The 16,856-nt window shown below is 33.2% G+C and overlaps 1 protein-coding gene and 1 long non-coding RNA gene across 4 annotated transcripts; one reads left to right on the top strand and one right to left on the bottom strand.

The window, feature by feature from the left end:
- Positions 1 to 527: 527 nt before the first annotated feature.
- Positions 528 to 831, top strand: LOC111391419. The gene is made up of 2 exons (XR_002702112.1): positions 528 to 650; positions 771 to 831. It is a non-coding gene; the product is annotated as an uncharacterized LOC111391419 (long non-coding RNA).
- Positions 832 to 1,538: 707 nt separating this feature from the next.
- LOC111384739 (putative disease resistance protein At3g14460) lies at positions 1,539 to 6,954 on the bottom strand. Of its 3 annotated transcripts, XM_023009066.1 has the most exons (4): positions 6,670 to 6,954; positions 2,273 to 6,401; positions 1,995 to 2,121; positions 1,539 to 1,874 (listed from the first exon to the last, which is right to left on the bottom strand). In XM_023009066.1, the coding sequence occupies exons 1-2, from the start codon at positions 6,735 to 6,737 to the stop codon at positions 2,330 to 2,332; spliced, it is 4,140 nt and encodes a 1,379-aa protein (XP_022864834.1). In that variant the 5' UTR covers positions 6,738 to 6,954; the 3' UTR covers positions 1,539 to 1,874; positions 1,995 to 2,121; positions 2,273 to 2,329. The 3 variants fall into 3 exon arrangements, with proteins under 3 accessions (XP_022864834.1, XP_022864828.1, XP_022864841.1); XM_023009060.1 differs by having other exon boundaries at positions 1,539 to 2,121; XM_023009073.1 differs by having other exon boundaries at positions 1,539 to 2,121; positions 2,273 to 6,376; positions 6,670 to 6,953.
- Positions 6,955 to 16,856: the final 9,902 nt, after the last annotated feature.

The raw sequence follows: 16,856 nt of genomic DNA, 5'->3' as shown, positions 1-16,856 counted from the left end.
GCTCTTGGGACCTCAGTGGAGAAGCTATTGATAGAAGTAATGAATCTGGCTTGCACATTACAGCGTGTCGTGAAACGATGATACGAATATGAAAATTCATTTCATATCTTCTTATCTGACAGTTTGATCTTTTACACAATGTATTCATTCAATAATCCCAACTTTAGGAAATTATTTCTTTGCATTATTTCCTTCCACACCCTCTTTAATTTCCCTGAAATAGCTTGATAAAGATATGAATCAACATACATTCATCCCAGGTTGTCACATTAATTCATTTAAGGTATGTATTATTTGCTATAATAGCTAACTCATGGTTTTGAAATAAGATACTTCTGGAGTAATAGTAATAAAAGCAATTGCAACTTCCTCTTCAAGGACAAGTAAATGCATTGGTCTCTTCTTGCATTAACCAACATTATCATGTTATAACTTGAGCTTATTTCCTGACAGTTTCTTGATTTTGTGGCATCTCTAAGGATTTTTTTCCTCGCATCATTTTATGTGCAGGTAGGCACAGGTGTAACCAATCTGTTAATTAACGCACGAAAGGCTATTGACAAGTCTTTTGCTGGTGAAGCCGAGGATGTACCAGTATTATCAACCAGCGTTGCATATGGTGTCTACATGGCTGTTTCGAGCAACCTTAGGTACCCTTTTGACATTCTGTATCATGAAGAGAACATTCGGGAAAATATATCTATATTACGGCCATATTCTATGCTGCTGCAATTCATTACATGTTTATTTATCTGATTTCCTTTCAATAGGTACCAAATCCTTGCTGGAGTTATTGAACAACGAATTTTAGAACCCTTGCTACACAATAATTAGCTCATACTTAGTGCAATCTGTTTTGCTGTTCGCACTGGCAATACTTTTCTGGGTTCATTGATGGAAGTTTTCCATTTCTCGTTTCCTGTTTCATATAAACATGTCATTTTGTCAATTTGTGCTTTAACTCATTAATTGTTTAGATTTTCTTTTTCTCAAAATTTTTTTGGCTTTTAGTTTTCTTCTCAGATTATACTTTCTATCTTTTGCAGGTGGGTGGATTATGCACGCTGGACTGGAATCCAGAAGCCACGTAGATTATACTTTCTATCTTTTGCAGGTGGGTGGATTATGCACGCTGGACTGGAATCCAGAAGCCACGTGAATAAAAACGCAGAACTTTCGTAAAGATTCATTTTTATTTTCTTGTGTTCTTACTCGTTTTAACCATATCTATGTCAACGATGAAGGCAGAAGTGTTGATAAGTATTTGTTAAAGGAGTTGAGCTTGAAAACCTCCATCTTTCTATTTGTTTTCGTCTAATTCATTGTATCCTGAGGCTGCTTTAAGATAAAAGTTCTTTTCTTGCAATTTGGCAACGGAGCATTCTCCTTTGAACTAACACACTTCATGTGAACTTTTAATTAGTTCATTGATAGGTCGATCACAACACGTCTAGGCCCTGCTTAGTACATTTTTTATGTTCTTATTTGGGCAGTAATGCATGCGTGCTGCGAAAAATAAAAAAACAAAAACAAAACAGTTTAGTAAGCCGGGCCAAACATGTCACAGAGCTAAAGATAAAGTGTTATCTAAGCCTGAAATCAAACTTCAATATGTAGAAGTAAAAACGGGGGCCTCTTTTCTCCTAATAGAAGAAACTGAAGGGCAGGTTCTTGACATTAAGGCTACATTTTTTGCAATCTTGGAACAGATTGTAGTCATTAGGAAATCTCTTCAATTAGCTCAGCAAATTCAACTTACCACACATTGCAATTCATGGAGAAAATTTGTTCCACAACCCGCAGTGACCACTTTTACCGTACAACAATTGGATGAGCACTTCTTTGAAAGTACAGAATAAAAATTTGAAAGTACTCTGCAAATATAGGAAATCACCATCAATACATTTTAGAAACTCAAAACTTTCTACAGTCTTTCATACTTCTTGATGTGGTAGTGTGTTGAGAGCTAGCATCAGTGACAAGATAATGCTTACAATCAAAAGAGTTGTGTGTCACCAGCTTGAAAGTTCAATCACCCTTGATCGAAATTGATGTTTTCTTTTTGTATTGTCCAGGGAACTTGTCTACCATAAATAAAAAGTTGTAGACAATGCTGGTTAACTGCACATAAACAGAAGGTAAATTAAAAGGGACAGCAGGACTTAAGTTCTTCATTTTTTGGGCAATATGCTTGTTAATTCTGCTTGAATCATGTCAACGACAGGTTTTCAATGGATTATAATGAAAAAATCATTGTTGGAAATTTTTTTACCTGATTACATAAAGATATGGTCTCTGGTGCCCTGAAACGAGGAAAAGTTTCTGCAACTTAACCCGAACTCTGTCTGTAAATGTAAGTGCCATCTAACTCCACACAAGGAATTCCAGCTATCTTGTTCCAATAATCCCCTTCATCTTTGAGACACCGTTGTTTTAGAGGAGGACAGTTGCTTATTTCTAGATGCCAAAGCTTTTCAAGCAGGTTTTCACTGGGCAAATCATTAAGGCTGGCACAATTCATGATCGATAGGTGTTGCAGAGAGAGATTTTCAAGAACCTTAGAGAGCGAAGTAAGTTTTGGAAATCTTGCAATAGAAAACTTTTTTAGAGAATGAGGAAAGAGACCGTCGTCATCACCAAGAAACTCCAGTTCTTGAAATCCGCCACAGATAGAAAATTCTCGAAGAGAGGTTAGTCTGTGTAGACCCCACCATACTAGAGGCTTGAGTTTCCTAGAATCCCAGATACTTAGTGAAGATAAATTTGGGGGAAAATCACATCTTGGAAAGTTCTGAAGCTTGCGACAAGTACGTATCTCAAGTGATACGAGGGATGTGAGGTTTCGAATCTGCATTGGCAAGGACTTGAGATTTGAACAATGCTCAATGGAAAGCGTTCTCAAGTTTGGTGGCAACCCTTGATCCGGGAAGTTGTCTAGACCATTACAATATAGATACAGTTTAAAAACTTGTGAAAAGCTGTTGACATGCTGAAGTATAGAGCCGGAATTCAGCCACTTGGATATAGTAAGCTCTTCCAGTGAAATTTCACCGTTCGGTGGAAGCATCACCTCTGAAAGTTGATTGCATGTTTTGATTGAAAGTTTCTGAAGGGTGATAGGGAAGTTACCATCGAAACATGTCCTCAGAGACGAGCATTCCTTAATCTCAAGCCTTTCAAGGTTTGAGAAGCTACTGGGCAGGGATTCAAAGGCATTGCAACCAAATATCTCAAGGCGTCGAAGCTTGGGAGGGACGCCATTTTCTGGAAAGCTGACAAGTCTTTGGCAATTCTTGATGATAAACTCTCTCAAGATTCTGAGGTTGCTCATATTAGGAATGGACATTAGACTTGCACAGCTAAATATCTCCAAAACTTCAAGATTGCATGGCATCTGTTGCTCCTCTTCACAAAGGGATACAAGTTCCAAACAGTCAGCAACGATGAGGCGTCTTAGACGGACAAGATGTTCTACTGTATCTCCCCTTTTCCACAGTGAAAGCATTTCCCTGCAATTACAACACTCCAAAACTTCAAGCGATTCAGTGGAGTGCAAAAGTTCCCCCGGTAGATGAGACAGCCCTGTAACAGACTCAACTTTCAAGCAGGTTAACTTGTTAAGATTACTGAAACTTCGTAACACTACATTATTGCATTCCTGAAGATCCAACTCACGAAGAATGGGAAGCTTCAATGGAGAAACATTAGTTAACTCGGGGCATTTGAATATTGTAAGCTGAGTAAGATGAGGGAACTGGTTCTCGGATTCCTCACCATTGGCAGAACGGGACCATGTTTCCCATTCTGGCATGTCGTAAAATCTTAGACTCTCGAGTCGTTGAAATGGGACAGCCACAGCACCGCAAAACTCAACACCAATGTGTTTGACTTTACGCATGCCTTCTATGCGCAGGTGCTTGAGCATTGGCAGTTGCCCAAATGGGGGTAAAGATGTACATTCACTACAGCTGCCAAGGCTTATGCTCAATAATTTGCAAAATAATATATCCCCTACCCACCTTGGGAAGTTTTTACCTCTATAGAATTCAATCTTGAGATTTTTCAAGCTTTCATGAGGCTGTAGCATGTCTAGCACTTCTTTTTCGAAACTCCTATCGATAGAAACGTCAATATCTTTCCCCCATGCCAGTTGTAATTCATCAAGTTCTTGCTTATGCCTTAAACATGCCTCCTTTGCATCCTCGATGTCCGTCACATTTTGCAATTCTGAAATAGCAAGGGTCCCCTGCAAATGCTCAAGATTCCTCAATTCCCTCAGTCCCAAGCCACCAATTTTGCTGACAACAAGTTTTGGTAGCGTCCTCAGGCTTTTCAAATTACCGATTTCAACCGGCAATTCCCTCAGTTGATCTGTGTTAGAGATGTCAAGATGGCGTAGGTAGGATAAATTTCCTACTTCCGGGGGCAACCGACGGATAAAGCGACAATTACTTAAAGATAAAGTGTGCAAGTTGTAGAGATCACCTATAGAGTCGGGCAATGAAACAATAGAGGTACCGGATAAATTGAGGTACCGTAAATGTATCAACTTGCAGATGATGCTTGGAAGCTCAGTGATGGAATAGCCGCTCAGGGATAGCACTCTTAAGCGATGCAACTCAGGAAGCAATTCAAGTAAGATCTTGTTTGATAAGTAGAAAGGAGGCCAAACGCGAGAATTTTGGACAGGCATCGGTACGAAAGTTCTCAAACCTTGAACTCGTTTGACTGCCCTGAATTTTGTGAAAACTTCAAATTCATGACGAAGGAATGAAGCATGACGAGTTTTTTCTGGTATTCTATTCTCCTGATTAGTATCTACTTTCTCATCTAGCCTATAGCACATTCCTCCAGCAACAAGTTGAGACAAGTCATTCATAAAGCCAGGCATCACAAAATGTGAATCAGTGCAACTTAGTCGTTGGAAAAAGGATCTTGAAAATAGTTCATTAAAACACTCAATGCCTAACTCTTCCATCATTTTGTGCCCTCTTGCCCGTTGCAGAAAACCTTCTCCAATCCACAATAATACCAGCTCATTCTTGTCAAACTCATAGCCCTTAGGAAATATGGAGCAATAAGCAAACAAATGCTTCAAATGTGAAGGCAGATGATGATAGCTTAATCTCAAAACAGGAAGAATGTTATTTTGTTCTGGTAAATCCCATAACTTGCTCTTCAACACATCTACCCACTCTTCCTTTCTTTCCTTAGAACGTAGGAGGCCACCAAGTGCCTTTGCTGCTATAGGCAAGCCTTCACACTTCTTCGCTATTGCCATACCAATTTCTCTTAAATCTGGATCATCACAGATTGATCTTCTAGAATGATGAGCTAAAAGAGATAAGCAATCACCATCAGTCAACAAATTCATATGGTAAGCTGGAACAGACCCCACCTTTGATGCAACATGATCAAGACGAGTTGTAATGATAACTCGGCTTCCAGGTTGCCCCATGTGGAAAGGACGGCATAGGACGTTCCACTTTTCATAGTCCTCATTCCAAACATCATCGAGAACAATAAGGAACTTGCTCTTCGACAACTTCTGCTGCAGACTGACTTGAAGCATATTCAAGTCCTCAAATTTGCCATAATCATCCGTCACTGACCTGTAAATTTTGTTGGTTATAGTAAACACATCAAATTCTCCAGATACAGAAACCCAAGTCCTCACATGAAAGCTTGCTTTAACTTCTCTATCGTTATAGACGAGTCGGGCAAGAGTCGTTTTGCCAATCCCACCCATCCCAACGATGGGAATGTAGCAAACATCATCATGACACACCCCTTCGCCAATCAGCAATTTACTTACAGCTTCTTTATCCTTGTCTCTTCCATAAATTTCGGGCTCGTCTAAGGAAGTGCTAGGCAATCTTGTTGCCGTCCATAGGTTAGAATGCCCCCCCAAATTCTTTATCAACTTCAAACCAGTCCTTTGCTTCACTATATCATCAAATCTGTTTGAGATTTCTTTTATCTTGGACATCATCCCATAATCGGATGCAATCGAACCAGGCAATAAACTGGTGCATGTGGGGATGAATTTCCATAACAGGCTTGTTCTTTCCTGAACTCCTTCCAATTTTAGAATCAGGGCTTGAGTGGTAATCTCATCCAATATATCTTCCAAGTCATAAAACAAGTCCCTGAGGCCCTCCAGCCATACTTTTACAGCTTGGTCAATCAATTGCTTGTCTTCAGCATCATCGAGCACATCCTCAATAATAGACAGATTTTTATTCCATTTCCTGCGGTGGGTTTCAATTCTCTCCCAGTGGGTGAAGGCCAACACCGGACGTGAAGTTAATTGCATAAACAGTACTTCAATGAATGGTGAAAGAAAGAGCTCCCCTAGAGGCATTTTCTTGGCTCCCTTATTGAGAACGAAAAAAATTAATCTGAATTAGCAAAAACGATTTGCAGAATAAGGCCAACGCTAAAAAATTTGAGAATGATTGACCAATCCCAATAGTCAATATGGTTCAGTTGGATCTACAGATATGAATGAAATGAATGGCTGGCAAATCAAGAATACAAACCCTAATAGCTGGCATTTTATTTTACAAAACAACTATTAAATCTGAAATGATTATCACAAGAGTGAATTATTGTGTGTGTACGTATCTAATAATGCATAAATACATCAAGAATCATATGGTAACTTACAGATTGCAGAACAAAAATGGTAACTTCCTCCCTGTTCCTGAGCTGGTTTTGATCCAAGAAAAAAACATATACAATTGCAAATAATCTTAGATTACAGAGAAGAGGGTAGTAGATTCTGCAGTTATCTCACAATTAATCCCAGCAAGTCAACGGGATTCGTTGTACAGATTGAATATTATAGTAGGCCTCTCGATTTGCTTTTCAATTAATCAGTGCGTACAGAGTAATGTTTTACGCGAAAATTAATAGAAAAATGCCGATTGTACAAAAAATAAAATGCAGAAGGCTTACAGACACTACATGGGGACGGACCCTGTAAATTAAAAGATTACGAAAAATAATCACTCATTTCTATATGGGTGTATTCTGTATCGATTCTGTACATTTATTTTATGTAAGTGTAGTTTGACTGAAATTAATACTCACATGGAGGTGAAATTATTACCAAAAAAATACTTACCCACCTCTCCATTGTGTGTGACCTCTAAGCCCATGCAAAGGCACCTGTTACCGTCAATAATAGCATTTTGTTCTTTTTACACCCTAAAGTTCGTGGATTTTACCTTTAGGATCCTTCAAACGTTGAATTTCGTAGATTGCACCCAATTTTTCTCAATTATATGCTTTTTAAATACGAAGGAAGGTATACTTGACATGTAATTATTGAACTACTGCATCTAGAGAGATAAACAAGGTTTTTAATTTTATTTTATTATTTAATATTATTCAATATTTTCTAATCATCATGTCGAACTTGTAGAGTGCAACAAATGGAGGTTTCTAATATTCTAGAGTAGGAAATGAGGAAAAAAATTAAGGGGGCAAAATGCAAGAGATGCATTAGATCAAAACGAAATCATTTGTCATTTGAACAAAGTTACAAAGCTAATATGAACTTTACCTCGTGTGATGCATCAAAACTTTACATTAACTCAATTTTGTATCAAAATCATAAATGAGCTCATAAAATTGTATCAATACGTGAATTAACTTTCATCGGTCAAAATTAAACGAAAATAGTTCATATGGGAAACAGAGTACCTATTGTAAGTTTTATACCATAGGTCCAATCAACCTTGGATATAAATACTTTTAATATATAATTAATACAATTTAATGGCAAATGTATTATTTAATTAATGTACAATTAAATTAAATAATAGAGTCTGTAGATTCAAATCTCCATAATTTATTAATCATAGGGAGTTGTGATTGTAAGATACAAATTACATATAATTAAATTTTAAATCATTTATGGTCGTAAGTAATAACGAGATACGAATATCGTTATTATGAATAGACTATCACATGTGTCATTTCTTACTTGTAAAGTAAGTAGCTAATCTTATAGGTTAAAGTGTGGTGACACTTGAATGAACACGTGAATGTTTTGTTATATAACAAAACTTTGGAGACCAGCCTAGAGATTCCACATGGATAACTAATTGAGTGTCAGTGGTTAATCTCTAACGTTCGGTAGTGGGATTGGTTCTTTGACTTGAGGTCGTCATAGTACTTTATACGATGACAATCATGCTTTGATGGTGTTGAATGTTGCTCCACCAAAGGCCGCTAATACGACATTATTCGGGTATGTCAAGAATCGTATGAAGGTTGTGAATGACCAATAAATGATTCGTCACTATTAGATAGTAAGGGATTATAGTCTGCATTTCATTTAATTAAGTCGATAACGAAATAATTGACCAAGGTGTACTTATAAGTCGAAAATGAGTTTTTAACTTATATTGACTTAATAGTGGAGTGAAAGATATGATCAATAATCGAAATTGACACACTTTCATATCTCGTAATTGATCAGATCATATTGATGAAAGGATTATAGTTTCACGGTAAACGAACGAATTTGATTTTGTCATACCACGTGACATTTCCTGTCACATATATTACCCTGATACATTGTAAGATGTCAATTTTGGACGACGAGTGTGAATTGATAATAAATTAAAATTGTGTTTTAATTTATCAATTTGATTAGATCAAAATAATATTTCACGTCGTTAGGCATCGTGATCGAGAATATAATTGGTCGCACACAAAAGAGAATTGAAAAATTGCAATTTGTCAATTAATTAATTTAACAATCGTTGGATAAATAATTAATTGGGTTGGTTATTTATAGATTCGAATTAATTAATTCATGGACCGGATTCAATTAAATGGATTAATTAAACATTGGACCAGGTTAGACCAAACCCGTTTGGGCTTATATAAATAAATGATTGGGGCTTACAATTTTGTAAAGAATTTTATTATTCTTGCTAGCACAAGAAGAAAATATTAATCCTACAATCTTGTTAAGAAAACCCTAATCCTACAAAATTATTCTCTGTGCGGATCACCGTTGGAGGGTAGACAATTGGATAGCTCTGTGTGGCGAATCAAGATCGTTGGAACGAAAGAAAAGCAAAAGCGTTTGCAAATCTTGTAAAATGTACAATCTTTATCACAATTTCTATCTAAACACAAACACAATTTTTGGTGAGAATTGAAAAATTGTTTTATTTCCGCTACGCATGATAAGTAGATTCCCAACACCTATATCACAATGACGTGGCAAACACTTGACAAACATTATATGTAAACGGTATGTAAACTTTACCTTATTTATCAAAATCATGCATAAACTTTAACCCATGTATCGAAACCATACATGAACTTAGGTTTGAATCAAAATCATACGTGGACCTAGAAATTTGTATCTTATTCATGCATAAAAAAAATAACTTTTCGTCTTTCAATAGTAATTGAACATCCGTGTGATAAACTACAAAAAACTGCTTGAAATCAACGACTCTCGTAGCAAATATAATGATGCTATGTTAATGAGGAAAGGAGAAATGCATACGATTGTTCATGGAAAATGAACACACTTATAGATTCGATTAAAGTCAGTGTTAGTATCAGTTTTTCAAAGATGAGTAGTAGTAAGTAGACTCTATTAGTTTTTCTCTATGAAAATTTGAGTAGTACTTCATACTTATTTAGGACGAGGATAATAAAATACAAATGAAATTAGGTATTCCATTTGTAACGTGGATTGTCAGTTAATTTGGACAGATGGAAGTTAATTTATGTATGGATGGAATATAAAGTTTTGAGTCCATGTATATTTTTTATACAAAGTTGAGTTTATGTATGATTTTGATACATGGAATAAAATCTGAGTATGGTTTTGATATGAGGTAAAATTCATGCATTGTTTGCGAAATTAACTTGTCAAGTGTCTATCACATCATTATCACGTGACTACTCTACTTGCCACGTGAATTGTTTTAGTTGTGTATAATGGAAGTCACTTCATGTATAGATGGGATATAAGTTTGTGAGTTCATGTGTGCTTTTGATATAAAGTCGAGTCTATCTATGCTTTTGGAAATGGGATAAAGTTCATGAACTATTCAGTGTTCACACATTTAAACCCAATTTAAATCGTTTTTATTTATTGAACTAAGGCCCCGTTTGATTGCACGAAATTTTTCATGGAACTTGGAATTCGAATTTCAACTTCCACTTTTGGCCTGTTTGATTGACAAAATTTTTCAAGAAATTAATTTTCCATGAATTTCTAAGTACAACACATTAAAGTGTGATTTTCCACCTTTTTTTTCTTAGGGGATGGGTGGTTTTTGGTTTTCCACCTTATTTTTATTTTATTTTTTTTTTGCTTTTTTTATTTTTTTTTAATTGTTGGCAATGGGAACAAATTTTAGGAATAATTGTAAAATAATTTTTTTTTTTTTTTTTTTTTTTTTTTTTTTGCTTATTGTTTTTTTTTAATTGTTGGCAATGGGAACAAATTTTAGGAATAATTGTAAAATAAGATATCCCTAAAATTGACAATTTTCATGTAAAATAAAACCAAACGAACATCAAAATATAAATGATTTTTTGATCTTTTTTTCTTTTTTTTTTATTGGCAATGGAAACAAATTTTAGGAACAATGATAGAAGTGGATATCCATTAAATTGACAATTTTCTTGTAAAACAAAGCCAAACGAACACCAAAAAATACTTTTACTTCAACATTTTCCACGTAAAAAATTATACTAATCAAACATAATAATTTACAATTCCCGGGAAAACAATTTCTAGGTAATTCAATTCCCTGAAATTCATTTTCTTTCCACCAAAATTCCATCTTCGCAATCAAATAGACCCTAATTATAATTATTGTGAAACTACTACTTTCGTTGATTATGAGACATATTAGACAAGATTTTAAAAGCAAAGAACAAAGTTTTGTTTAAATAATAATCTAAAGCTCAATTGCCAGAAAAATTTTGGGTAAATTTCACGTGATAACTGTATATTTAATGAAAATTCAATTGGAATATTGAACTTCAATTTGTGTTAATTTGGTTCATAAAACTTTAATTTAGAGGGGTGTATTCAATTGAGATTTTTGAAAATTTTGATGGACTTTTTTTTAAATGATGACTTTTGTAGATTTCGTAAATATTTTATAGATTTGTATGGGATTAGTGGAAGTCTTTCATAAACGTTTATAAATTTTCATTTTAAAACTTTTATAGACTTTCGTGGAATTTAAAAGATTTTTGAAGATTTTTATTTGCAATAGAATTCATGTAAACCTGATGTGAAATTCTTACATATGGGGTGTTAGTTCCCACAATTCCCCTTCTTCTTCCCATATAATAAAAAAAATTTGAAAAAAAAAATTTTAAACCTTAATTAAATAAATAATAATCAAAATTATATATATATAAACTATTCAATATCATTAGTATAGTAACTTTTAAAATAAATAAAAATCAATCTATTTAAATTTAATTATAATTTTTTCAATAAATTTTTATAATTTAATTAAAAATAGATATTTTTCACAAAAAATGAATGAAAAAAGAAAAAAAATTACAAGAATCTAAACTTTTTCACAGAAAATAGAGATAAATAATAAAAGGAAGAAAAAAAAAAGATAAATGACATATAATCAATAAAAAAAATAAATTTTAATCATATATGTCCATAGAATGTTAAAGGAAAGAAAAATTGATTTTTATTTTTTTATTTTTGTGAAAGTCTACCAAAATCTCGTGATTAATGATAGACAAATTTTAAAATTTTATATGAGTACTTTTTGTTTAAAAATTAATACTCTAGAGACTTTTATAAAAGTCTCTAGAAGTCATTCAAATTTCAACTTCCACTTTTGGCCTGTTTGATTGACAAAATTTTTCAAGAAATTAATTTTCCATGAATTTCTAAGTACAACACATTAAAGTGTGATTTTCCACCCTTTATTTTTCTAGGGGAGGTGGTTTTTGGTTTTCTACTTTTTTTTTTTTTTTTGCTTATTGTTTTTTTTTAATTGTTGGCAATGGGAACAAATTTTAGGAATAATTGTAAAATAAGATATCCCTAAAATTGACAATTTTCATGTAAAATAAAACCAAACGAACATCAAAATATAAATGATTTTTTGATCTTTTTTTCTTTTTTTTTTATTGGCAATGGAAACAAATTTTAGGAACAATGATAGAAGTGGATATCCATTAAATTGACAATTTTCTTGTAAAACAAAGCCAAACGAACACCAAAAAATACTTTTACTTCAACATTTTCCACGTAAAAAATTATACTAATCAAACATAATAATTTACAATTCCCGGGAAAACAATTTCTAGGTAATTCAATTCCCTGAAATTCATTTTCTTTCCACCAAAATTCCATCTTCGCAATCAAATAGACCCTAATTATAATTATTGTGAAACTACTACTTTCGTTGATTATGAGACATATTAGACAAGATTTTAAAAGCAAAGAACAAAGTTTTGTTTAAATAATAATCTAAAGCTCAATTGCCAGAAAAATTTTGGGTAAATTTCACGTGATAACTGTATATTTAATGAAAATTCAATTGGAATATTGAACTTCAATTTGTGTTAATTTGGTTCATAAAACTTTAATTTAGAGGGGTGTATTCAATTGAGATTTTTGAAAATTTTGATGGACTTTTTTTTAAATGATGACTTTTGTAGATTTCGTAAATATTTTATAGATTTGTATGGGATTAGTGGAAGTCTTTCATAAACGTTTATAAATTTTCATTTTAAAACTTTTATAGACTTTCGTGGAATTTAAAAGATTTTTGAAGATTTTTATTTGCAATAGAATTCATGTAAACCTGATGTGAAATTCTTACATATGGGGTGTTAGTTCCCACAATTCCCCTTCTTCTTCCCATATAATAAAAAAAATTTGAAAAAAAAAATTTTAAACCTTAATTAAATAAATAATAATCAAAATTATATATATATAAACTATTCAATATCATTAGTATAGTAACTTTTAAAATAAATAAAAATCAATCTATTTAAATTTAATTATAATTTTTTCAATAAATTTTTATAATTTAATTAAAAATAGATATTTTTCACAAAAAATGAATGAAAAAAGAAAAAAAATTACAAGAATCTAAACTTTTTCACAGAAAATAGAGATAAATAATAAAAGGAAGAAAAAAAAAAGATAAATGACATATAATCAATAAAAAAAATAAATTTTAATCATATATGTCCATAGAATGTTAAAGGAAAGAAAAATTGATTTTTATTTTTTTATTTTTGTGAAAGTCTACCAAAATCTCGTGATTAATGATAGACAAATTTTAAAATTTTATATGAGTACTTTTTGTTTAAAAATTAATACTCTAGAGACTTTTATAAAAGTCTCTAGAAGTCATTGAAACTTGAATACTCCAAAACTTATAGAGATTTCTAAAAAAATTTAATTGAATACACTCTAACTTTTAGAGACTTTTTAAAAGTATATAAAAGTCTCAATTGAATACCACTAAACTTTTTAAATCTCAAAAAGTCATTAAAAATCTCAATTGAATACATCCTCCTTGGGCACTGGACTTTAATTTTGATTTCAAATCTCAACACTTTTGCATTTATCATATCTCGATGATAAAAATTCCTTAATTGACAGATAGCTATACCATAATGGATCTTCCACGTATAGTATCATATCTCAATGATAAAAATATATTTTTCTCTATCTTATTTTTAATCACATATTTTCAATATTACAGGCAAATCCAAAATTTGTTCATATTTTTTAACCATAATCTCTATCAAAATACTATTTCAAATGCATTATTTCCAAAAAATAAAAAATAAGAAAATGAGACTCAAACAGACCGTAAATATGTCAACTTATCAATAGGTAATGTTATGACAATGGCAAGACAAAGATTCATGCCCTTTAATCTTTTATAAAAAGATGTTTTGATGTTGCCATGACCTTCATTTTAATATGCAAGCAAAATTTCGCAACAAAAATTATATTGTTTCGAATAAAGTTCAAATTTTGGTCTTGGATATGTTTAAAATAAGGAAAATAATAGCCAGGTACCTAACCTTTATAAAATACATGACATGAGTACCAATTCAAAATTGTTTGCCATTCGGTTTTGGATGGAATCCGGCTATTTTGATGTCAAAACCTCACTTGTCTTGCACCTGGATAATATTTTATCTGATGAGCTTGTATAAAAGGACTGCTCAAATTGAAATGAAACGAACCATAGTACCATTATGATTTATATTTTATCAATGTTGGGATGGAACAATTTCTCAATTGCCGAATCTCGAAGTATATAAAGTCATATAAATCGCTCGAACTTTAAGATGAAGATTCTTGTTCCGAGCCACATTAAAAATGTTGCATTTCTTAAGATGATAATTGCCCACAATATCGACGATGCACAAGGGAAAGCAAAGATGCCTTCAACATACAATGAAATCCGAATGTTGTTTGCGTCATGCACTAACGAAAATAATCCAAATACAAAGAGGAAATGAAGCCAAAATTGAGAGGTTTGTATTCAGTATTTTCAGATTCGCAAAATACAAACAAACTTCGTAAATTATGATTGAGAATATTGCTGAAAATTTTAAGTATAAAGAAGGCCTAAAATGAATTTTTTCATGATTCAAAAACATATTTCCATAGAAATGCAACCATTGATTAAGTGTATTTTCCAACCACGAATGGGCAGATTCATATAATACTGGCGGACTAAACATAAACAGAAGGTAATTAGAAAAGAAAAGAGGACTTAAGAAGTTCGTTTCTTCTTCAACTTGTGCAATCAAATGTAGTTGAATTCGTGTAAAACAACAAGCTTCCAACGGCTCAAAGATCAAATCACTACCCCAAAAAAAAAAAAAAAAAAAAAAAAAAAATACCTGTACAAGGAATAATGGACCATGCTTGTGGTACAAAGTGGTATCCAAAAGGGGGCGCCTCGGCACCATTTTGGACACCCCGGTGTACCAAAAGCATTATGCACGAATAATTGTTTGCATATACGTAGGATTTCATGCCTCACAGTGTTATTCCTAGGATACAATATAAGACACGAGGGCTGTAGATGCTTAAACTTAAATGGTAAGAGATATATAGCTAGCCCCAAGTATGACATTGATTGAAACCTTGTTCTCTTTTGGTAATGGATTCTGTACTCATATTGCTGATTCCGATCAAATTCAAAATCAGCTATTTGTTCATAATTGGTCCCCAATAGAGAATGACACATCTGAAATATTAGACCATGAAGAAGCTTGCTCCCTCTGCTTCAGTTAGCTACCTCAGAATTTTCTCCAAATCAAGAGTCATCATCAAGTCCAATTATTAATCTCAAGTTGTTCCCTCTTTGCGATCAGAAATTGCATTCAAACAGTTCGATCATTACGTGTTATCCAGATCGAAAAAAGCCATTTTTTTGCCTAAGTCGTAGGCATATTTGTCTACTTCCTTGAAACCAACAAATAAGCATTGCTTTATCCACAGTGGGTCAATGCCATGGCTCTAGAGTTCAAAGTTTTGAAAGATACAATATTTGGAGTCTTGTTACATTTTTTTTTTCAATATGAATATGGAGGAAAATAAATGGGTCTGTAGGGTGAAATTTAGCGTTAGTGGCAGTTCAAAAACCCAGTCAAGTGTGTTTGTTGCATAAAGCCTTATATGGCTAGAATCTGGTTTGACAAACGTAAGTAGGCTCTGATTGGGTTATAAAATTCTATTTTTTATCCTCGTTTGGAAGTTACAAATTAGGTTAGTTGCAAAGGGGTTTCAACAACATACATCTTGATGTTAAAACTTGGCGTTTCTTCTTAAAAGATCAAGTTTATCAAGAGAAGTAGCTTAAGTCTATAAATTTTGGTCTATTTTTCGATATTTAACTAATGTGAGATTTATCCCTTGACATACCCCACAAGATGATGGCTCATTTGAACATACTAAACTTGAAGTTCGCCTGCTCATTTTTGAGTCTCGCTCATTGGAACTTCAAGGCTCTAACAAAATTTGAGGTTCTATTTTAAAAAGCCAACTTTATTAAAATAAGTAGTCCAACAAGTGTGTTGGTTTATTTTTCGATATTTAACTGATGTGAAATTTATCCCTTAACAAATGATTTTTTTTTTTTTTTGAGATCCTCAGCCATATTTTAAAACCTTCTACTATCAGGTTCATTCACACCAAAGCAGTCTTAGGAAGAGAAAATAAATCATGTCTATTTGTTCCACAAAACCTTATATGGGCTAAAGCAGCCTGATCCATTTTTGATACTATGTTCATTCGTTTTGCCTCTGAGGAAGTTATGTTTGTGCTGGTGTATCTGGATGAACTTTGACATCATTCCACGTGGCATTTATCATAGCCTTTGATTTATTTGTTTTAACACCCTGTTTCGCGCGTGTTAATTCGCTAACAATTAAAGAGGATCAGACGATTGTGTAAGGGACGAAACCTCTTGAGACAAAGTCCCAAAAAGGGGTGTTCTTTTTATTGGCGATGAACTTTACAATTGGAAACGGAAAACAACGTGCCTCCAAGGGGCGCAAGCACACGAGTTACAGAAAGGAAATGTTTAAGTCTAAAAGCTAAAGGAATGAAAATTACATATTCTCTGTTCGAGAGTTTTGGATTCGATCCTTTGCTTCTAAGTTCTTTCTCCCTTTTATACTTCATAGGCGATCCCTTTGTGATTAACTGCTCTAAAAAACTGCTTGATCGCCCTATAACTACCCACTTTCTTTGTAGTGGCCATTTGTCATGAAACTGTCCTTTTAACTGCTGCCATTATCTTGCATCATTCAACCGCTTTCGATTGAACCCCTTGAGTCGT

This window comes from Olea europaea, chromosome 3, assembly GCF_002742605.1.
Source record: "Olea europaea var. sylvestris chromosome 3, O_europaea_v1, whole genome shotgun sequence".
In the NCBI taxonomy this organism is placed as follows: Eukaryota; Viridiplantae; Streptophyta; class Magnoliopsida; order Lamiales; family Oleaceae; genus Olea; species Olea europaea.
This window is presented reverse-complemented; position numbering and strand designations above follow the sequence as displayed.